This window comes from Penicillium roqueforti, assembly GCF_015533775.1.
Source record: "Penicillium roqueforti strain LCP96 04111 chromosome Unknown scaffold_43, whole genome shotgun sequence".
Lineage (NCBI taxonomy): Eukaryota > Fungi > Ascomycota > Eurotiomycetes > Eurotiales > Aspergillaceae > Penicillium > Penicillium roqueforti.
Genome location: NW_024067607.1, coordinates 4,005 through 25,865, shown reverse-complemented (window position 1 = coordinate 25,865; position 21,861 = coordinate 4,005). Strand labels below are relative to the sequence as shown.

The window sequence follows — 21,861 nt, the reverse complement described above, 5'->3', positions numbered from 1 at the left end:
GGGGTCCTAGGGTTGATATGTTTATGAAGACCCATTAGATTCAATAGTATTTCCAAGGTTTGCCTTTTGAGCTCCCATGGGTCGGTAGACAATAGTGCCATGGTTATGACATCGGTGGTTCCGTTGACTCCACCTACTATAAATATTGAAATCAGCAGCTTAGCTTGTCGGTCGAGTTATTGTATGATAATCGATATCCAGGCAAGTTCCAGCTATTTCTGGTGATTGAGAACTGGAAGGCAGTGGCTAATAATACTCTGTTCTGTCGATCGGTGTCCCAGCCGTCGGATCCGGGCCGACATTTGGCAATGACATAGCCCTATCTTTGAAATAGTGCCCTTCACAGCTCTGATAGGCGCAAGGGAAACTATAATGTACACATCGCATGGAAGATGCATGTTAAGTCTGCAGCGGTTGCTATACACTGCCAGATACATGCTCTGTTAGTCTGCCGATCGTGTGACTCTGACCCAGTCTAGCAATATGAAAGAGCATATGTGGGACTTTAATATAGCAAAGGGCCAATATAACAAAGAGCGACCGTGTGATGTGACGTCGAGACAGTACAAAGAGAATGAATCTTAAATCCGTCTCACTCGTAGTGACGATATGATCGCCACAACGTTTCACTCGCCCCCCACTAGCCCCTCCACCGTAATTTCTAGCAATTCGTAATCTGTGTGCGCTTCTTCTTTCTAGTTATTCTCTTCAAATCGGTTACATTTTGCAAGGAGAAACTACACGTCTTTGCTAAAGAGAATACCCCGGCTACATCTAAACCCTCAAACCTCCGTATGGCCTCCAATGGAAATTACACGAGCAATACAGACCAAACGGGCAAAATGAACCCAGACTCAAACGAGCATGGGTACTTGCCCGCACGTCCACTTCCATCCTATTATACACCATCTCCTCAGAACATGCCGCAGCCACAGATGCCGCCGACTGGGTCATCGGCCCCAAATCTAACCCCAGAGCCATACAACCATTCGGAATCCCAGCGCTCCTCTCCAAACATGCACACTGGGCACATAGACAATGCAGTGAGCTCTGCATTTCAAAGTAGCGGCTCCACAGGCTACCTTTCCCCAGAAATTATCTCGCAGATCACAGCAACAGTGATCCAGCAGCTTAAAACAAATGGGTTGGACAAGCTACAAGGGTCCGGTGCGCCCCCGCCCGGCTCGCAATCACGGCAGCCGCCATGGCAAACAGATGGCTCGTTGCAGCCGCATAAGGAGACTCCCTCTGCCATACCTCCACAGCGAAGCAGTTCAATCCCCCCGCCCACTTCGGCCTCTGAAAAGTTCCATACTGGGAATTCCGAGCCATACGTCCCCTCTAGTTACGCTAGTGACAGTCATCCCAGCCCGAAACCTGCTCCTGATCCCCATCCATACGTCCCTTCTGGTTATGCTAGTGATAGTCATCTCAGCCCGAAACCTACTCCAGATCCCCAGCCATCCGTCTCCTCTGGTTACTCCAGTGATAGTCGTCTCAGCCGGAACTCTACTCTCGATCACCTGTCGGATAGACGTGCCTCTGTCTCCAGTCAGACTAGTGATCGGAGTCATCCTAGTTACTATAAGGCGGAACGTCCGAGACCTCCGGATCGGGACGCTACCGTTATGGAGATGACTACTTTGGAGCGAATTTGGGGGAAATTGTTCGATGATGGCAAGGCGACGAAGAGGCTTGGCCAATTCTTGCGTGGAATTGCGGTTCATATGGTAGGACTTTTGTCTACTCTGACCTACTACGGATTATAATGGCTAACTTGAGTAGATTGAGGATTATCCGCCGGGAAACACCCTTGTCATTCCCCCTTATAAGTTGCAAAAGTTCTATCGTGACACTCATGATTCGAATGACCCTTATCCATGGCAAGGTTGGTAATTCGATCTGTTTATTGACATGACATATTCTGACTAAATATTTAGACATTTTTGATGATCGTACATCTTCGATCTCCCGACTATTCCGCGACATCAGAGTCGAACATCATCTCATCCAGGACGATCTAGCAAAACGCCCAGATATCCCAGGCTTAACACCCAAAGGCTTCGAGACCTGGGAAACCTTGATGATCCTCGCGAACCCAGAGCGCGAATACGAGCGACTGCAAAAAGCAGTCCGCAACATGCCTATCAACAACCCAGAGGACCAGAAAGAGCGCTTCCCAAAGGAAATCCCGCGTCGGCTCTTCCCAGAGATCGCAGATATCGAAATCAGAGAAGACGTCGAGGACCGAATCATGGTCCATTGCGGCGTCGATCTACCATACATCACACCCGAAGAACGCAACCAGACTTCTGGCCGGTCGGCCAGATCATCCACCACGACCGGATCGCCCGGAGAGCGAACCCGCTCATACGAGAGAGGCCGACCCCCAACCGCCTCGGCCCCAAGACCTGCCGTAGTCCCAAGACCCGCCTCAGCCGTGACAGACGATGAAGACGAAGAAGACGAAGAAGAAGACGACGAGGTAGACGAAGGAGACGAAACCATCACCTCGGTCCCGATCGAGCGAGAACGCAATCCCTACAGCAACAGTCCAAGCATTGGCAAAGTCTACGATGAACCCAGTCCTAGCCACGACCACAACCACAGCCACAGCCACAGCCACATTGGATCGACACCGGGACAAGCTCCAGCATACCGCATGCCCGAGTCCTACGACCGCGAGTCGCAATACGCACGCTCGGGGTCTGGACATTCCTCTGAGAAGCGGTTCTCGCATGATCCCCGCAGCTCGTCGCATCACCGCGGAGGCAGTGGTACCTACAGGCATTCGGATACTGAATTGCATGGTCGTGACCATTCGGCTAGACATTCAGGGCTTTCGGCGCATGATCTGTCGTATAACGAGCCTGCTGCGAATTTGACTGAGGATGAGGCGCGCAGATATCGCCCTAGTCGGGGTGGCGACGAGGAATATTATCGTGGGAGTGGGCAGGGAGGAGCTGTACCCCGGTATGATCAGAAGTATGAAAAGTATTACGGATGAATGTGGATTTGGATTGATTTGTTTTAGTGTTTTGGGTTGCTTCCTTTTGGCGATTATTGCATTGCAGTCAGTGTCATTTTCCTGTTCTTCTGCCTTTCATCTCAACTCTGGTCTTAATTTTGATTCTTTTCAAGCTGGGCGTGGCATGGATCCGAGGATACCCCTTTTTCTGGGGTTGTGCACGATTAACGATATCATATTTCACGACGTTCTGCTCTTTCGAAATACACGTGAGTTTGTAATTTTATCAATAGCATCGAGAATGAAAAAGTGCAGCGCATACTCAAGTTGTATTCGTCTCACTTCGACCTCTCAAACCCAAACTTCCTCATAACCCTCTCCCCATCCTCTCTAATCTTTTTGAGCTCCCTCTCCCTCTCCCTCTCTTCCTTCTCATACTGGAGCGCAATAGCCCTGGCATGTCTCTCCTCACGCTCGACCCTTTTCCTCGCAACCCTCTCCGCGCGCCTCTTATGCTCCAACGTCCGCTCATCACATCTCTCAGCATCATCGCGCAGCGTCTCGACCTCCTCATCGGTCAATACCCATGGCACAGACAAGACTTCAATAAGGAACCGCAGGCGGGTATCCAGGAACTGCATTTCGGCGTTCGTATCACGCACAAGCCAGAACCGCTCAAGATGTAACTGCATCTGCGAGCGGAAAGTTGACAGCGTCCCTTTTACCCGGACTAGCGTTCCTGGTTGGAGAGCTGAGATGTCTATCTTGTTGTGGTCTTTGGAGGTTACGTGTGTTGTTTGGGTGAGGCTGGTGGCTGTTGGCGCCATGAGGGAGAATGAGGACCATGCTGGTTTTCCTGGGCCTGTGGCTGGAGTTTCCTGGCTAGTGGTGCCGGGATTTGGTGAGGTCTGCTTTAGTACGGCTATTTCGATTGTTGCACCACTGCTGTCGTCTAGTATTAGGATTGTGCGTCGTGGGACATCAGTTCGCGCCACTATGATGCCCACTAGGCTAACAAATTGGATTGGATGGTTGTTGTAGAAGAAGATATTTTGGCCTGTGGGCTTTGTCAGTTATGAGGCTTTTGATGCAGAAATAGGCTTGGTTGTGTTTTGGTCTGATGGAGGATATTGAGTAAAAAAGAAGGCATATTTCTGGGATATTTTGGAGCCCGACAGAGTATTGGAACACTTATAGAGTTCGGGTATAATGAAACCGAAGTCTAAACAGCCTGGTGGATGTATCGAATGAACTTATTACGCTAACGCCGCCTCATTATCGAGCCTCCGCGCTAGAGGACCCGGAAATATGCACATGAGCACTAGGTGTGTCGATCTGCAGGGGGCAGGCTCAAAAAAAGAAATAACATACCCACGAAGTCACTCGATTTTCGGAGACGATGCACATCGGCCGCACCCATTTTCACCCAGGTAAAGTGCGTGGGTGACGCCTTGAAGCAGAACGCGGGGTAGAATACGAGGTTCTCATGGTTGACTATTGTCATTGGTTCATCTTTTTTCTCGAAGTATGCGGAATCAGGACTTATGAATCTCAACTTGGGAATGTCGATTTAGGGATCAGGAGTAGGCATCCGAGCATGAGTTACCGCTCTTGCCGACACCTGATTCTGCCTACCACTTCCCACACCGCCTTTGTCTAGAACTCCCCAGTAGCAAAGAGACCGATGTCATTATCCAAGAAGCCCTTCAACCAGCCTATAATGGCACTATATAATTGCTGGTTTCTAGCATACCCACAATCTCTATAGATAGATATGCTTATCTCCGTCCATCATCCTCTTCATGGGATTCCTCGGCAGCGCCTCCTGCCTTTTCCTCTCCTCAGCACTGATATCATCAACATTAGTCTCCTTCTCCCCCAATGCAGCCCTTACCTCCTCCCGCGCATTCTCATGCCCCGCAAAAGCAACAGTCAAGATCTCTCTCTCCAACCCACCAACATGCTCCCACTCAATGCCCGCCTGAGTTAACATCCGACATCCCTCAGACTCTCCAACAAACGTGCCAGGCTCCTTAACCCCAAAGTAAACCTTATGGACCCCCTCCCGTCCGCCTTCCCTCGTCTGCGTGATACGCTGCACACACGGTGCATTCCCAGACAGCCGCTTCCCGCACGGCTCCATGGTCACGTACATGACGAGCTTGCGGCCGGGCTCGACGGGGAGGACTTCGCCGACTTTGTCGTCGGGGACTTTGTGCACTGCGGCATAGTTGGCGAAGCAGCATTGCTCTGCATGTGTATTGCCCGCGAGCTCCATTGTGTACCCCGTCGAGAGGATCCGGTCGTCTGTGAAGGTGGGGTCGTCGTCTTTGCGGGATAGTAGGACTGCGCCGACTCGGAAGTTGGTGGGTCTTGGGGGGGATTTTTCAGCTAGAGAGAGGCATTCTTTTATGTAGGGTATGTGAGGGGAGGTGTTTGTCGTCATGGTGAGTGATGCCAATTGCGATTAGGCTGGGTGTTCGGTGTATGAGGGGATCAAGTTGCGCTTTAGATGTAAAATTTGGATTTTGAATTGGATTCGGTTGGTCCCTGTAGCTCTTGAAATCGAAGAGAGTGAAGTGGCGCTGTCGATGAGCTTGGGGTGCTTGATAAAGGCGGGGAGCAGCAGCAAAATGACGAAATGGCCCGTCGCGTCGAAATCGCGTTCCATTTCTACGACCTTGTGCAGTCGCCACTTCTATTATCAATTAAATCCAAGTTCAGTGTAATATACCTAGGTATCTAAATCGCACTCGGTTCTTCGTCTGGTGTTTGAGCGCCCAAAAAAAGCCTGTCGTGTCACCAAAACTTGCAATGGCGAAAAACACGAAAAACGAACACCATGCCTCAGACGAAGAAATGCCGTCTGTCGAGGAAGATCTTTATAAAATCCTAGGCGTTTCATCCGATGCAACCCCAGAAGCCATCAAGACCGCATACAAAAAGAACGCTTTGAGACATCATCCGGGTATGCAAACCCACGCAGGTTCGAAAACAGCATGCTAATCTCAGAGCAGACAAGGTGAGCGAAGAAGCCCGTGTAGACGCCAACGCGAAGTTCCAAAGAATCGCACTGGCTTACGGAGTACTTTCCGACGCGCGCCGACGAGACGTGTACGACCGGACCGGCAGCACGGACGAAGCCTTTAGCGAAGATGGCGACTTCAACTGGATGGACTTCTACCGCGAACAGCTCTCGGCGATGCTCGACTCGCGGGCGATCTCGGACTTCCAGAAGAAATACCAAAACTCAGAGGAGGAAAGAAAGGACCTGCTCGCCGCGTATGAGACGCACAAAGGCAATATGGATGCCATCTACGATACTGTGATGCTGTCCAATGTACTAGACGACGATGAACGGTTCCGTGGTATTATTGACCAGGCCATTGCGGATGAGGAAGTGGAGGACTTCGCGCGATATTCCAAGGAGCCCGAGAAGAAGAAACAGCAGCGTGTGAAGAAGGCGCAGAAGGAAGCGCGAGAGGCAGAGAAGTTGGGAAAGGAGATTGAGGATAAGAAGAAGAAGAAAGCTGGGGCTACGGGAAAGAGCTCGAAGGCTGCGGCGAATGAGGATGATCTTCTGGCAATTATCACTAAGCGCCAGCAAGATCGCGGTGCGGGCTTCCTTGCTCGTTTGGAGGAGAAGTATGCGCAGCCTGGGAAGAAGCGTGGTATCGATGATGAGCCTTCCGAGGAAGCATTTGCTGCTGTTGGGGCTCGGAAGGGGACAAAGCCCAAAGCGAAGAGGACCAAGGCCTGAGTTCGGGTCTTTGTTTCCTGCATTCATGTGTCATGAGCGTTTGTCTATTGTATAACTAGGTCTAATCGGTGTTTGTAATTGCATACCACTATATCCTTCTTCTTACTGACATGCAAAAAAGATGTACAAAAATACATTCCAAAAGACATTTGTAGAAGGCGTCTGCACGCAGCCACCGCGGCTGCAGTAAGTAGCCTCATCTTCCAAGGTTGGGCTCCTTCTCCCAATCTTTCCTCTTAGTCCCTTCTTTATGTTCTTTTTCTTTCAATCTCAATTACAGATAGTGCACAACCATATCCAGTCCGTAACTAAGGGACGTCGACTTGATTGACTTTTCTGGCCATTTGAGCTGTCAAGCTGTCCAGCTATTTTCTTGAATTCTTCCTACTCATGCATCACAACTAAACCTGACATACATTCCTATCACCGTCATAAAACAAGGCGACCTGCTCCACATTCCTCATTGCTTGGCGGAGTTGACTGCTGAGTTTCCCCACAGCCCGGAGGCGGTGCCGCCATGTCGCACCACGCTGGTCGAACTTCTCCCACTGAACAACTGAAAAGTTTGGATGGTCGATCTACAATATCAACGACCTCAATAAAGGAAAAACCACCTGGCCTGAACCGTGCCTTGCAGAACCTGCTGATTGCCCCGCAGTCTAAGAGTGCGGGCGGGACAACCTATTCGCCCAGAGCAGGCGGAACCCGCAGTCCAGTTGAGCCACTGGTATCATCGCCTTTGCGCATCAGTTATTCAGATATGGCATCCGCTCCAAGTTCGCCGGAGAGGCATGCCGCAGCTCGCGAGGTTTTCCCTCGTAGATCATCCGACCAGGTTGTTGACACTGTCCGCTCGACTACGGGTCGCCTCAGTACTGATGATGATGATGCGAAATCTGATGTCACTACTACTTCCCTAGAGCAGCCACACGCCAAAAAGCGATTTTTGCAGGCTAGAGATAGGTCTCAAAGCCGCAAGGGTGTGGCTGCCATAATGTCTGGCCGTCTCTTCCCGAGAAGCTTTTCCCGTGGCAGAGACAGAGCCTCATCACAAGGACCTTCCCAGCGTGGAGCGTCTCTTGACTCCCGTTCTGCTTCTTCGCCGGAGCGGGGTCGCCCCAGTCTCCCTAGTAGTCATTCTGTTCACGTTGAAACCTTAACTCCCACCTCTGTTGGTTCAGGGAAGGGGAAATCACTGAACATGCACGATGCATTCAACAAGTCAGACGAAGCATTGGCTAGGCCCCATGGAAGTGGAAGCCTCCCTGATTATATCAAACCCGCTGTGGAGGAGGGAGGGGAGCGAATAGCCAAGGATGTTTTCGATCGTGACAAGAACATGATTGAAAGCAGTGAAGATGAAGCCAACGACACTTCGAGCGATGAAGACAGCACTCTGGAGGGTGTACGAGGCCGTAAGAAAAAGAAGGACTCGGATATCACATCCATAACACCAAGCGACTTTGAGAAACCCAAGAGTGACGATTCCAAGCAGTCCGAAGAACGTACGTTGCCTTCTCAGGACTATGTTAAATATGAAATCCATTGTACTAACCTCATATTTTATAGGAAAAGTTTCCGGAGTTCCAAGTGAACGACAGGAGAAGAAACCGCGAAAATCTGCTTTGAAAGCTGTGGTCCATCCACAGACCAGTTTCGACATCCCCACCCCACGTGTTCAGTCCATCGCCGGCACACCTTACGGCTCAGAGGATGAAGCCGAGATTGGTGACATTCATCGTGCCCAGAAGCTCAGTATTTCCATGTCCGCTATTGATAACGGTGTTTACAACCGATCCATCCGAACAATTGTCCGCGGGGACTTCTTAGGTCCGCAGGATCAAGGCGATGGTAGCCGTCGTCGCCGTCGAAAATACTTAATCGCAACTGACTTGAGTGAAGAGTCGGTATATGCCCTCGAGTGGACTATCGGGACGGTTCTGAGAGATGGCGACACGATTTTCGCCATCTACGCCATGCACGAGGACTCCACTACTGCGGCAGCGGTGCAGGTCGGCGAGGGAGCTAGAGTGATGAAAGATACAACTGCTGTCGTTGGCACCCAGACGAAAGAAGCCAACCAGAATTATGGATCCCGTACAATCCTTGGTCGACTTGGCCCTGGTACTGCCAGCAAGACACATTCTGTTGATTCCCGAGCATCGTCAATCGCCGAGGCAGAACGAGTGAGGGCAGTTGAGACTGTATCTCAGACTTGTGTGAAGTTGCTACGGAAAACGCTCTTACAGGTCCGTATTGCTGTGGAAGTGATCCACTGCAAGAATCCAAAGTCTATGATTACTGAAGCTGTGAGTTTTTTTTCTCCGTTCTCAACCACCCTATTATCTCTGGTCCATGCTTACAATGACTCTCAGATTGATGAACTTGAACCTACACTCGTTATTGTTGGTGCTCGAGGTCAAAGTGCACTGAAGGGGTGAGTGACGATTTCTAATCCGATCTTATGCTGCTGGTGACAATACTAACCTTACTTTTAGTGTCCTTCTCGGCTCATTCTCCAACTATCTTCTGTCCAATTCCTCTGTGCCAGTAATGGTTGCACGCCGAAAGCTCAAGAGGCACACGTGGAAAGACAAGCTCAAGGGCACTGCACATGTGCGCCTATCCAATAATCTAATTACTCCGAAGAGTCTTTCTCAAGCCAAAGTGGATTGATCTGGTGTGCTTTTTTTTTCATGTTACTCTCTGGCTTGTCTTTTCACTCATCGGGTCCATGCAAGGCGCCTATCTTGCACTGCGTTTGAAGGCGCATTAGACCTGGGTTATCAATATCTCTATTTAACGCGTATGGATACCCTACTTTTCACTGGCTCAGGATCTCACAATATGATGGCTCTTTCTTAGTTTACTTCTCGTTCTTAACCTGCTCTTAATTTAGGTCTTCGACATTATTGCTTGTGGCGCAATCTGCTCTTAATTGCTTAGACACCTTGAATAACAGTACTTTGTATAATGTAGAAAACAGATATGTTCCTGACTATTGCTTCATTCACATGTAACTATACCTTTGCGCCGGGCTTCGACCCATTCCAAGTTGGGCTTAGCTGGGCCTACAAGATAGGGAACGAGCACCTAAACGCCAAGACATGACCCGGCCTACGCACCTCATCACGTGCAACGTCACCGCCCAAGCTCCCCCATCGAGACAGCTGGACCAACCCCCCAGTCCCACCTTTGCTCTATTCCCCATCCTTGCATTTTTCTACTCTGAATTTCGCCCGTGGAGGATCAGATTCGCTATGGCCGACTCTATTGACCCCCGGATGCCCTCCATCAAACCCCGGTTCCGTTACAATACCATCGGAGGCATTAACGGACCGCTGGTTATCCTCGACAATGTGAGTTGACGATGTCCTGACAATGAAGCGGGAACTGTATGCTAATGATAAAATTGTCAAACAGATCAAGTTTCCCCGTTATAACGAGATCGTGTCCCTGACGCTCCCCGATGGCACAGAGCGCAGTGGTCAAGTGCTGGAAGCCAGAGGTCCGTTCCCCACATTCTGCCGTTCCGACTAGGAGTATGAAAGCTGACTGCTATATATACAAATAGGAAACCGGGCTGTTGTTCAGGTGCGGACTAATACCTCGTCGCTAACATGAAAGACTTTGAATTAACGTGGCTCGTTTGTGAATTAGGTGTTCGAAGGCACTTCCGGTATCGATGTGAAGAAGGTACAACTATCCGTTGAAATGGTTTGAATATGTGCTGACATATCGTTAGACCAAAGTCGAGTTTAGCGGCCACAGCTTGAAACTTGGCGTCTCCGAGGACATGTTGGGTCGAACATTCGATGGCTCAGGTCGAGCTATTGATAAGGGTCCTAAGGTGTTAGCGGAGGAGTACTTAGATATCAACGGCCAGCCTATCAACCCCTACTCACGAGTATGCGCACTTTCACCGATCTAAGATGGAACTACGGAAAGCTGACGAACGGATAAGGTGTACCCCGAGGAGATCATTTCGACTGGTATCTCCGCTATCGATACGATGAACTCCATTGCTCGTGGACAGAAGATCCCTATCTTCTCGGCTGCCGGTCTTCCACACTCGGAGCTAGCAGCACAGATTTGCCGGCAAGCCAGTCTAGCTAAGCCCACTAAGGATGTTCACGACGGCCACGAGGAGAACTTCTCCATCGTCTTCGCCGCCATGGGTGTTAATATGGAGACAGCCCGTTTCTTCAAGCGCGACTTCGAGGAGAACGGCAGTATGGAGCGTGTCACTCTATTCCTGAACTTGGCCAACGACCCTACTATTGAGCGTATTATTACTCCTCGTCTTGCCCTGACCACCGCCGAATACTACGCATACCAGCTCGAGAAGCACGTCCTGGTTATTATGACTGACATGTCGGCCTATTGTGATGCCCTACGTGAAGTCTCTGCTGCCAGAGAAGAAGTCCCCGGTCGTCGTGGTTACCCTGGTTACATGTACACAGATTTGTCCACCCTCTACGAGCGTGCTGGACGAGTACAGGGCCGTAATGGTTCTATTACACAGATTCCCATTCTGACCATGCCTAACGATGGTGCGTTTCTTAAGTCACACTTTCAGCGAATACAACTAACCCATACCTTCAGATATCACCCACCCCATTCCCGATTTGACTGGTTACATTACCGAGGGCCAGATCTTTGTTGACCGTCAGCTGGACAACCGCGGTATCTACCCACCAATCAACGTCCTGCCATCTCTATCCCGTCTGATGAAGTCCGCCATCGGCGAGGGCCGCACCCGCAAGGACCACTCAGATGTGTCTAACCAGCTGTACGCCAAGTACGCCATTGGTCGTGATGCCGGTAAGCAGCCCACCCTTCCACATCCCACAAACATCTCTAACCACTCCAACCAGCCGCCATGAAAGCCGTTGTCGGAGAAGAAGCCCTCTCCTCGGAAGATAAGCTCTCCCTAGAATTCCTCGAGAAGTTCGAGCGCACCTTCATCAGCCAGTCTCCCTACGAGTCGCGCACCATCGAAGAATCCCTCGACCTCGCCTGGAGCCTCCTCCGCATCTACCCTAGGGAACTCCTCAACCGTATCCCCAAGCGCATTCTCGACGAGTTCTACGCCCGCCACGCCCGTAAGATCCCTAACAAGGATACCCGCGATAACTCGCATGAGAACTTGATCGACGCATGAGGAGGTGATGTGTGTTGAGCTGAATTCTAGGGCTTGCGCATGTTGAATTAAAGTACTGTTCTTGTTGTGCGGCTGTTCTTATCTTTTGGTTGTTATTTTCTTTCTATTCTTGCTCAAGCATGATACATTATCGAATCTATTTCAGGGGCTATTCTGGCTCTATAAAATCATGATCGGTTTGTTCATCGGTTCCGTGTGTATAGAGGTCTTTTAGAAGTGGTGGGTAATAGACTGCTATTGTTCTAGAGGTTAAAGATATCTATTATGAAGACAGTCCCGAAAGATGAAGAAAAAACAAAAGACTAAGGGGATATCAATTTTTTTATTTTACTTTTACCCAAAAAGAGTCGCCAATCAGAACGCTTTTCCCAAAACCATCTCGCAATGTAGAGCATAAGCATCAAGGCATCATGAAACCTCTCTAGCAAGACAGAACCAAAAATAAAAATAAAGACAATGAAACTGTGAAAGGTATTTCATTCTATGCAAAGATCGAAAAGCGCTCAGAAGCGCAGATCCCAGCCGATCTTAGGGCCCAATCGAGGAAGCTCGTCGGCGACCTGCTGGACATCCTTGTCACCGCGACCACTCAGGTTCAGAACAATGTTCTGGCCCTTGCCCATTGTCTTGGCGACTTGCATCACACCCCAGACGGCGTGCGAGGACTCCAGGGCGGGGATGATACCCTCGTGTTGGGCGAGGGCGCGGAATCCAGCGAGGGCCTGGCTGTCGTCGGCGGCGATGAAGGTGGCGCGGTTGGTATCCTTCCAGTTGCTGAGTTCGGGGCCGACACCGGGGTAGTCGAGACCAGCAGAGATTGAGTGGGTGTCTGAGATCTGCCCGTGCTCGTTCTGCAGGACATAGGTGCGCACGCCGTGGAGGACACCGTGGGAGCCACCGGAGAGGGTGGCAGAGTGGCGGTTGGTGTCAATGCCGTCACCAGCAGCCTCGACACCGATGAGCTTGACGCTTGGGTCATTGGAGAAGGGGTAGAACATGCCGACTGCGTTGGAACCACCGCCGACACAGGCGATGACGGCATCGGGGAGTTTGCCAATCTGCGCCTGCATCTGCTCCTTGGTTTCGTTGCCGATCACGGACTGGAAGGTGCGGACGATGGTGGGGAATGGGTGGGGGCCGATGGCGGAGCCGATGATGTAGTGGGTGGTGTCGAGTTCGACGACCCAGGCGCGGAGAGCCTCGTTGACCGCATCACGAAGAGTGCGGCTTCCAGCCTCGACGGCAATGACGGAGGCACCGAGGAGCTTCATGCGGAAGACATTGAGACCTTGGCGACGCACATCTTCAGCACCCATGAAGACGGTACACTGCATGCCGAACTTGGCGCAGACTGTGGCGGTAGCAACACCGTGCTGGCCAGCACCGGTCTCAGCAATAATGCGGGTCTTGCCCAGGCGACGGGCAATCAAAATCTGTCCAAGAGCATTGTTGATCTTGTGACTTCCAGTGTGGTTAAGATCCTCGCGCTTCAACCAGATGTTGGCGCCGCCAACGTGGTCGGTCAAACGCTGGGCCATGTGCAGGCTGCTGGGACGGCCCATGTAGGGGTAGTAGGAGCGGAATTCTTCCCAGAAATTGGGATCGTTGTTGGCAATATTGAAGCCGTGCTCGAGCTCGGCCAAGCAATCCATAAGGGACTCGGGGACATACTGTCCACCGAACTCACCGAAGCGCGAGGGCTGGGCAGATGCATCCTTTGTGACATTGAGGGCCTCGAGCTGGTCGGCGAGACCAGGTCCGGCGGGGGTGTCGGAATCGGTGATCACTTTAGTAGGTTGAACCTGAGCAGAGGGCTGGGCCTTCTGAATGGCCTCGAGAACATTGATCTCGTGAGTCAGAGCACCGGTGGCATCACGCTCACGTTTGCGTCCAGTGATGCTGGAAAGGTACTCCTCGGCAGCCTTGGCAGCCTGCCCAGCAGGGGCCTTACCAACGCAAGTGATAATTTGGCTGCCAATGACAACACCCTCAGCCTGCTCCTGGACGGACAGGAAGTGCTCACGGGTGCTGACACCGAATCCCAATGCAGCAGGGACGTTGCCGGAGTATTCGTGGACGCGGTGCAGAAGCTCGGGGATGTTTGCGCTCAATGAACCAGTGGCACCGGTCACACCCATGCGGGAGACGACATAGATAAAGCTGTCTGCGATCTTGCAGAGGAGACGCATGCGAGCATCAGAAGTGGCAGGGGCGATAAGGGGGACGTAGGAGAGACTGAAATTGAGTAAGCATGCTGTATAATCATAGACAAATGATAAAGATTTGAAGAGTAAAAATCAAGGAACTCACCCAGCGCTTGAGCAAAGGTCACGGAAACGGACAGCCTCCTCCGGGGGCAAGTCAACCATGATAAAACCATTGACACCAGCCTCCTTGCAATCACGGAGCATACGCTCCTCACCGTACTTAAGGACAGGGTTGAAGTAACCCATGAGCATCAGCGGGGTCTGCAGACCGCGGCTGCGGGCAGTGCGGACAAGCTCAAGGACGGTAGTGAGGGTAACACCATTCTCAAGAGCCTTTGTGTTAGCGGTCTGAATGGTGGGGCCATCGGCGATGGGATCTGTGAACGGAATGCCAAGCTCGATGATATCTGTGATATGAGACCGAATGTTAGTAAAGGTCATCCCTTTGATCAACTTTCACTTGGGGTTGAATTACCGGCGCCGCCGTTCTCGAGACCGAGGAGGATATCAACGGCCTCCTCAACGGTGGGGTATCCTGCGGTAATATAGGCCACAAGGGCTGCACGGTTCTGTGCCTTGCACTTCGCGAAGGTCTGCTTGATAGCTTCCATGATGCAGGGTAATGTGAAAGTGGCGGGGCAAAAGAGTGTGGTGAGAAGGAAGAAGAGAAGAGGCCAATGGGAGGCAAACGATCCCTATATATACGTTCAGAGATGGGATGCGTTACACGTTAATTGTTAGGTCAGGGATGGGGTGAGATGTTATAAAAAAGCAAACGATCTGTATGAGTCAAATGCAATTGTCCTTTTTAGAGGCCGGTTTCGCTGGGCCCCGCGTGTCACGTGCCTTGATAAGATAGTGAGTGTCACTGTTTAATGAGCCTTTTCCCGCCTTTTTCTGCCAGCTAGCTAAGAAGAGAGCGAGGGTATGAGAAGAAAATGTTATCTAAAAAGATCTATAATAAGACTTATATCAAAAAGACATGAGAATGTTGCATAAGCCGCTGACTATTCCTGTACATAGTAGGGGTGATGTAGGGCTGAGATTTTCACGTGATATGCTTTACATCCACATTCTACAAGAGAAGGGAAAGTGAAAGAAATTTCATCTGCAATGTAAAAAAACTTTTACTCGGAATAGGTAGATTAAGGTAGAAGATAAGGATAATGAACGGCCCAACCGTTCAGGTCCCAAACGCCGTAACAATGCAGTAGGTAGGTAGTAAGTGACAACAACCCTCAGCTGAAATAACAAGAAGTGGTAAGTACCGAATGAACTCCAGCCAAAATTTTCAAACAGAGAAGTGAAAATCAAATAGGGACCATGGGAGGAAGACCCGAGACCACGAAGAGAACTTCACAGTGTCAGAGATCCTCCACCCAAGAACCCCGTCCAAAAAGCACCAAGCAATTGGATGAAATGGACAAAACCGCCAAGATTCCCAAAAAAGAAACCCAAAGTCTATCCCATTTCCAATCCAAGAATAACCCGCGAATGCAAAAGGAATGACAAGCAAGCGCCCGCTATGCTGAATGGTAGTACAAAAGCCCAGAATGTATGTTTTGTGCGCAAAAAAGGGAGTGGAAGCCACAATGCCCAGCATGATAATATGCAACCCAAGGAAGGAATGAATAAGACACCGTATAGATGCGAGGAAGTCTCAAGTAAGACAATGTCCAAAATGTCAAAAAAATCAATCGCAGGAATGCAAAGGCCGCATGTTTGGGTGTATGGTTGAGGGCATGAGGCATCATAATGTAATGTAAGGACGGACGTGAATCATGATCAAAATGTGGGATGCGAGGTTCGGCAGATAAAATGTCTTTTGATACCTTTTCAGGTGGAAAGAGACCTTGTATCAGACGGACGGCAACCCGGTGTCTGGGCTTGGTAAGGAGCGACGTGAAAAGGAAAATCGTATCTTCAAAAAGGCGGAGGGGAAGTATGAAAAATAGAATGGAAGAAAAACGCAGCAAGAAATCAGATAGGAGGACCAGCCAGCAGGGGGATCAGTGGCCGCCGTGGGCGGTGTCGTGCACGGAGTACACGGGATCCAAGTAGGTATAGCACCCGCCATTTCCTGGTGCACCGGTGTGAGGAGTGTTGTGGCCGAGAGGGTGCATGTCCCAAGATGCTCGCGGAGCCGCGGGTGGCAGACCGTTCTGATGGCTCATGGCTGGATACGAGTATGCTCCAGCAGATGTATATGGCTGGGACACTGCGCTCATAGACCGGATATTGGGTGCCGAAGACAGGTGGGAGGAGTGGTCTGCCTGCGAGTAGGTCTGCACGGGCATACCATGGTAGCTGTGGCCAGCACCACTGTCGGAGATAGACTGGGGGGAGTTGGCAGTGTGAGGCTCGGTGCCGGAATCCGAACCAGTGCCATGACTGGCATGGCTGGTATAGGTGGTGGTCATTGGTGTCGGGATGGCACTTGCGGTTGAGGAATAGCTGGCAGACTTGATAGAAGAGAAGATTAGTAATTTGTCACAATCAGCCGATAAGTTTCAACATACGTATTTCCCAATGATCTTCTTCAGTGCCTGGCTCAGGACCTTCCAAGGGAACACCTTGACATCCTTCTCGATATTGCGGGGCTTGGGGGCGGGGAAGCCCATGATAACCTTGAAGAAGTCTTCGCTCTCGACCTTGGCCTTGGAGACGGTGAGGGGGCGGAATCCCTCCAAGTTGCGACGGATCCGATTCTTCTCTTCAACAGTGAAGCGCACAGCCACGAGGGACTCGAGCAGATAGATGGTGTCGACACTCGTTACGTAGCACTCATTCTTGTCCTCCCATGAAATGCAGCTGATGCAGATACTGTTGGGGGCGCGATCGTCGGGAGAAACAGCCTTGAACTCGCCCTGGATGGTGCTGCCAGTTTGAGAGCGGGTGAATTGCACCAGGCGACGTCGGCACGCGCGTTCCTCCTTTGTCCAGCCTTGTGTCATAGTATCGAGATCACCGTTCAACTTGAGGATAGCCTTGGTGGGATATATGGCATAGGGATTGAAGGCTGGGTTGTGGGGCATGCTGTGCGTTTGCATGGTGGAGGTACGGATCAAAGTGGGATTTGAAGGACCACGCTGGGGGGGACCTTTGTGCTGAGGAACATGTGTCAAGGCGAGACCGTTCCGAGCATCATTGCTCACAGAGACGAAAGAGGGGCTCCAAGCCGGGGTGATGGGGGAAGGGACACGGAGGGCGGGCTGGGAGGCGGCAGATACAGAAGAGTAATGGCCGGGGCCAGTCTGGGGAGAGGATGCAGAGTGATATGGCGCGACAAATCCAACCATGGCGGGAAGAGGCTGGAGGTAAGGCGAGTAGGACGCTGATACAGAGCGGCCGTGATAGCCCTCGTGGTGCTCAACCTTGGGGATCACAGATCCGTTGTGTCGTTTGGCAGATGCCACAGGAGCATCAGAGTATGAAAACTTCCGCTTGCGGGAATCCCCTGATGGCGAAGGGTGGGAAGCTTGCTCATAAGTGTACACACCAACCTGGAGAGAAGTGGCGGGACAGTCATCTTGGGTCTCCATCAAGACGGACAGAGGAACAGCAAAAGATGGGGATCCAGTAGACAAGAATGCAGGCACGTCAGCCGAGAGACCGTACTGGAACGCAGAGTCCTGGAATCCGAGGAAATGTGGAAGCGATTCACACTTCTTGGAGCCAAAAACCACATACAAAGCTGCGTATGAGGAAGCGTGGAGGTCATAGGGGCACTGGATCTGGACCATCACCCTAGTTCCCTCACTTCCCCGCTGGGGGCTGTATGTCACAATTTCGGGTAGCTGACGGTGGCGTGCACCCATCATGGGCGACTGAGACTCTTCGTACGAGCTAGCGTACTCGTTGGGCAGATACGGAACACAGTCCGAGATCTGACTTGCCTGATCGGCCATAGGCGAGGGGACCATGGCGATCGTCACATAAGGCGATTGGCCGTAGTTCGAGTAAGAGGCAGCATCATGCAAAGATCGAGTGGAACCGTAATCTGTGTTTGGTCTCAGCACACGGGATGTTCCGTCGCAAACCAAGTTCTTCAGCTGCAACGTACCTGTGATGGCGCCGGCAACGGGCTTCTGGAAAGCAGACATGGACAATATGGGCTCGGACTTGGCCCACGGGCCGTCTGAAAATGCACCGATAAACTGTGATCCTTCTGAGTCCGACAGATCCAACGACTCGCCGAGTATGAGAGGCGTTTGAAAATCCGGGTCGAACTGTGACGGAAGAAGAAACAGGTCAGCGGGAAGGTTTCTTATGCACACGGGAAGACAGAATGCAGTAGAAGATTCAAACAGAATGCTATGCTGGAACACCTATGCAAAACATGCGGGCATCCACAAGAGACAAGTCCAAAGCTAGGCTGGGAATCTTACCAAAACACCGTGTGTCTTCGAATAAGCCAGCTTGAAGATGTTGCAGCGAGTGCAACGAGACAGAACCTCTTGAAGCGAATGACTGGGAATTTATTCCAAACGATTGTAGGGTCGAAAAGCACAAGCAAGAATGGAGTGCTCTCCGAGACAGAACGAGCGACGAGATGAAGCTGCTGTCGGTCTCACAAAAATAGCGGCAACAAAAGGCCTCGAATCACCATCCAGCAATCAACGACTAATGCTGAAACTAGGAACGGCTGGCTGCAGAAATCGACTCAGATCTCGACCGTCGTGCCCGACAGTTCATAAAGAGAAGCCGAAGAACTAGTCGCTTGACAGGAGCTGTCCAAGAAAGGTCCACCGCCAATTGGGACGGGAGAGCCGAGATTGGTCGGAGGATGACGAGCAACGAGCGTGGACTGGCGAGGTTTCGCTTTTCTTTATTTCCTTGATCCGTGAGGTGTTTCGGGAAAGACTTTCAGCAGATTGGGCCACGATGAAGCAGATGCAGATGATAGGCTACTCAATTAATGAGTATACGAGAACGTTTTCAGACTATAGGAATCGGATGGGTGCATAGGGGGAATGAACTCACCGAGATGAATCAAAGTGAAATAGAAAAGGAAGCTCTGATGTGAAACCAAATTCGGCCGTTGACTATCCCAGATAATATGCAAGATCCGAGGGTCGTCAAACCTGAAGAGAAAGCTAATGTCAACAACAAACACTTGACCAGAGCGGGACGGGGAAGCCATCCGACGGCTTTGACAACTATCGTCATTTCCAGTCGTTGGTATAGTTCAGCGAATACAAATTGCGGCTGCAAGGAGATGGCATAAAAGATCAAGAGCCGAAAGAGGAAGTATGCAAGGCACGAGGGGCACAAGTGAGACCGTGGGCAAAGGGAGGGGTGCACATAGATACTAACCTTAAGCTGATAAAGCGATCTGCCTGAATAGTTCCTTTCCGGGTAACCAATATTTCCTAATGGCTCTGAGACCCTGCCAAACAGAGGCGATTCCGCAAGCTTTCTGGACCCAGTGTCTTCCGAGACAGTCAAGCGATGGTTGGATTTCCGTGTCCTGTCGAATAACCCGATATCCAGTGGGTAGTTTCGCCTGTCGCAAGTACAAAAGCCCGAAGCGAATCCTTTTTTTTTTTTTTATTTCGAATGTTGGAGGTTCAACTGACACCGCGGAGCAAACGGGATCTACAGAGATATCGCGCAAACGCCGGGCAAGTAACACTTTCTTCGTCCCCTTAGATCCAAATCGGAGTGGTTCGAATATAAAAAAGAATTGGCGAAAATTCCGGGGTTCCCAAAAGAATTAAATATTAAGTCGAGTTATAATTCCAATAAACGTAGCGAACGTGGTTCTCGTAGCGGCAGGTAAGCGAGCGTAAGAGCGAACGTGGTGAGCGAATGTGCGACTTAGCAAGTCATAATAAATTTCAAAGGGGGATGGAAAGTGGGATGCAAGGAAGATGGGACCAGAAGGGTTAAAAGCAACGATTGAGGATTATACGGAATATTATTATTAGCAGTCAGAACAGAGCAGGGTCGTCCCTAAACTGTATAGGGCCAACTTGTGGGGGGAGGGATTTTGTTTTTTTATTTTTTATTTTGATTTGGGTTCTTTTTATTCTTTTTATTCTTTTATTCTTTTGCGGATTAGAGGATTCATAATTATTATTAATAAACCGAAAATTCAATTAGCAGACTAAAAGACTAGTGGGAAATCCTAGCGGGGGATGCACAGAGGGTATTGGGTATTATTACCTTTGTATGTAGGTACATCTAGATGTATACCTACCTACCTATGTCCTTGTACATCTTTTCCCGTCACACAGTCTAGGGTTAGAATCTCGAGTCTCGAATACTCGAAATATCAGAAAACAAGGGCGGAGCATACACAAACGACATGACCAGTGTGTCGGAAACCACTAGAAGCCGACTTGTTATGCTTTCCGAGATGTCCGACCAAGTCCGATCCACCTGTTTTTCTTAAGATAGGACTAGGGTGTTCACCAACGATCTGGGACTTGCTCCAACCTTCTATTTGCAGAACCTTGAATTGATCATTCAACAGGACTATAGCGGTGCATCACGTCGGGGACGGAAGAATTGGAACGTGGTGAGGTTCGGAATAAACACCAATCTGGCGGCCTGCGCCACTAGCAAAAGAAAAAAAAGTGGGGAGTCGTCCAGCATGTGGGAGAAAAAAATATTTTATATACAGAAGAGGAAGGACGTTACCATCTACATGACCGGTTACCTTGTGTGTATGTTGTATGTTGTATGTTGCATATGTGTATGTGCTGTTTCCTGAGCATAGCCTCTTTGTTAGTACTGTAACCCTAGACATCCATGTCGAGGTCAGGTCGGTCCAATCAGGGTTGGGGTCTATAAGGACTCTCTCCGAAGCCCTCCTCTCTTACTATATCCCTGCCAATCACGAAGCTTCACCGGTAACCCTGTTAGCTCCCTACTTCAGCTTCGGGTACTTTTCCATTCGAGCCCTTTTTATCTTTTAGTCTTTTCTTTCCAAGCATCTCCTTACGCCCACCCTTGGGCCATGCCGCAAGTGGAAAAAGAGACCCTTCCTCTTTTCTCCAGATGCTCCACTCACGATCTCCCCAACGGAATAGGGTCCGTCACGATCGTACGGAGTACATAGTACATACATCTCGTGTCGTCATGCCGGGCAATATGACAATTCACATTTCCCGTTTCCTGACACGAGGCTGCATGTAAGTATGATGTGTACTCCCTTACCAAAGTCCCCGGATAATTCCCGATCGTCTTTTCCACCTGATGCATTTTGGTAAATGTCAGAAATATAGAAATAGACAGCATACCAAGGATATCGGACGGAGTACTCCGTAAATCAGGAAAGGATAAATATCGGATTACACTTACCTTGGTCATCCAAGCTCGGGTTTTCCAACACGAGTCTAAGTTTAGCACACCTTGCATTTTCAGGTGACTCGGTGGCCTGACTATGCAAGGGTCCTGCCCGGTGATTGGTTCTCTGATCTTCCCCCTAGACCCGATCGGGCTATCACTCTTGGACATCCGTGCTCCCCTCGAGGTAACGGGACCGTTCCATTATCAGCTGCTTCTGCACTGTCACCTTATCCGGGACTCGTATATTTAGATCGGCTTCGTATTGAGATCGGCTTCGTATTGAGGATGTGATATGATGTCGATATTCTGCATGTACATGTACTAGGAGTCGTGTACCCAATTCCCATTCCAACGGCTCCCGGCCCACGGGCTATCTCCAATGCGCAGGAGATCATTAGTGTTTGAATAATTACCCGATGCAGCACGTCGAGGTCTGCAGTTCCGTAGGAACGTCAACCATGCTATT

At 50.4% G+C, this 21,861-nt stretch overlaps 8 protein-coding genes across 8 annotated transcripts; 4 read left to right on the top strand and 4 right to left on the bottom strand.

Moving 5' to 3' along the window:
• Nucleotides 1-842: 842 nt before the first annotated feature.
• LCP9604111_9180 (uncharacterized protein) lies at nucleotides 843-3,007 on the top strand (the record flags this gene model as incomplete). Its single annotated transcript, XM_039077406.1, has 3 exons — nucleotides 843-1,730; nucleotides 1,786-1,888; nucleotides 1,941-3,007. The coding sequence occupies 3 exons, from the start codon at nucleotides 843-845 to the stop codon at nucleotides 3,005-3,007; spliced, it is 2,058 nt and encodes a 685-aa protein (XP_038924782.1).
• A 299-nt stretch (nucleotides 3,008-3,306) lies between these two features.
• On the bottom strand, nucleotides 3,307-5,414 carry LCP9604111_9179 (OB-fold domain-containing protein; the record flags this gene model as incomplete). The annotated part of the gene is made up of 2 exons (XM_039077404.1): nucleotides 3,307-3,962; nucleotides 4,925-5,414. The coding sequence occupies 2 exons, from the start codon at nucleotides 5,412-5,414 to the stop codon at nucleotides 3,307-3,309; spliced, it is 1,146 nt and encodes a 381-aa protein (XP_038924781.1).
• Nucleotides 5,415-5,782: 368 nt separating this feature from the next.
• Nucleotides 5,783-6,728, top strand: LCP9604111_9178 (DnaJ domain protein; the record flags this gene model as incomplete). The annotated part of the gene is made up of 2 exons (XM_039077403.1): nucleotides 5,783-5,936; nucleotides 5,986-6,728. 2 exons carry the CDS (start codon nucleotides 5,783-5,785, stop codon nucleotides 6,726-6,728), a joined length of 897 nt encoding a protein of 298 aa, XP_038924780.1.
• Nucleotides 6,729-7,245: 517 nt separating this feature from the next.
• On the top strand, nucleotides 7,246-9,404 carry LCP9604111_9177 (universal stress protein family domain protein; the record flags this gene model as incomplete). The annotated part of the gene is made up of 4 exons (XM_039077402.1): nucleotides 7,246-8,233; nucleotides 8,298-9,037; nucleotides 9,104-9,165; nucleotides 9,227-9,404. 4 exons carry the CDS (start codon nucleotides 7,246-7,248, stop codon nucleotides 9,402-9,404), a joined length of 1,968 nt encoding a protein of 655 aa, XP_038924779.1.
• A 431-nt stretch (nucleotides 9,405-9,835) lies between these two features.
• LCP9604111_9176 (H(+)-transporting V1 sector ATPase subunit B) lies at nucleotides 9,836-11,892 on the top strand (the record flags this gene model as incomplete). The annotated part of the gene is made up of 8 exons (XM_039077401.1): nucleotides 9,836-10,087; nucleotides 10,152-10,236; nucleotides 10,303-10,322; nucleotides 10,389-10,424; nucleotides 10,474-10,635; nucleotides 10,693-11,281; nucleotides 11,334-11,552; nucleotides 11,606-11,892. The coding sequence occupies 8 exons, from the start codon at nucleotides 9,836-9,838 to the stop codon at nucleotides 11,890-11,892; spliced, it is 1,650 nt and encodes a 549-aa protein (XP_038924778.1).
• A 503-nt stretch (nucleotides 11,893-12,395) lies between these two features.
• trpB (tryptophan synthase TRP5) lies at nucleotides 12,396-14,710 on the bottom strand (the record flags this gene model as incomplete). The annotated part of the gene is made up of 3 exons (XM_039077400.1): nucleotides 12,396-14,127; nucleotides 14,203-14,506; nucleotides 14,575-14,710. The coding sequence occupies 3 exons, from the start codon at nucleotides 14,708-14,710 to the stop codon at nucleotides 12,396-12,398; spliced, it is 2,172 nt and encodes a 723-aa protein (XP_038924777.1).
• A 1,398-nt stretch (nucleotides 14,711-16,108) lies between these two features.
• On the bottom strand, nucleotides 16,109-18,708 carry medA (transcriptional regulator medA; the record flags this gene model as incomplete). Its single annotated transcript, XM_039077399.1, has 5 exons — nucleotides 16,109-16,561; nucleotides 16,619-18,099; nucleotides 18,163-18,328; nucleotides 18,488-18,569; nucleotides 18,674-18,708. The coding sequence occupies 5 exons, from the start codon at nucleotides 18,706-18,708 to the stop codon at nucleotides 16,109-16,111; spliced, it is 2,217 nt and encodes a 738-aa protein (XP_038924776.1).
• Nucleotides 18,709-21,113: 2,405 nt separating this feature from the next.
• On the bottom strand, nucleotides 21,114-21,464 carry LCP9604111_9173 (uncharacterized protein; the record flags this gene model as incomplete). The annotated part of the gene is made up of 2 exons (XM_039077398.1): nucleotides 21,114-21,299; nucleotides 21,408-21,464. The coding sequence occupies 2 exons, from the start codon at nucleotides 21,462-21,464 to the stop codon at nucleotides 21,114-21,116; spliced, it is 243 nt and encodes an 80-aa protein (XP_038924775.1).
• Nucleotides 21,465-21,861: the final 397 nt, after the last annotated feature.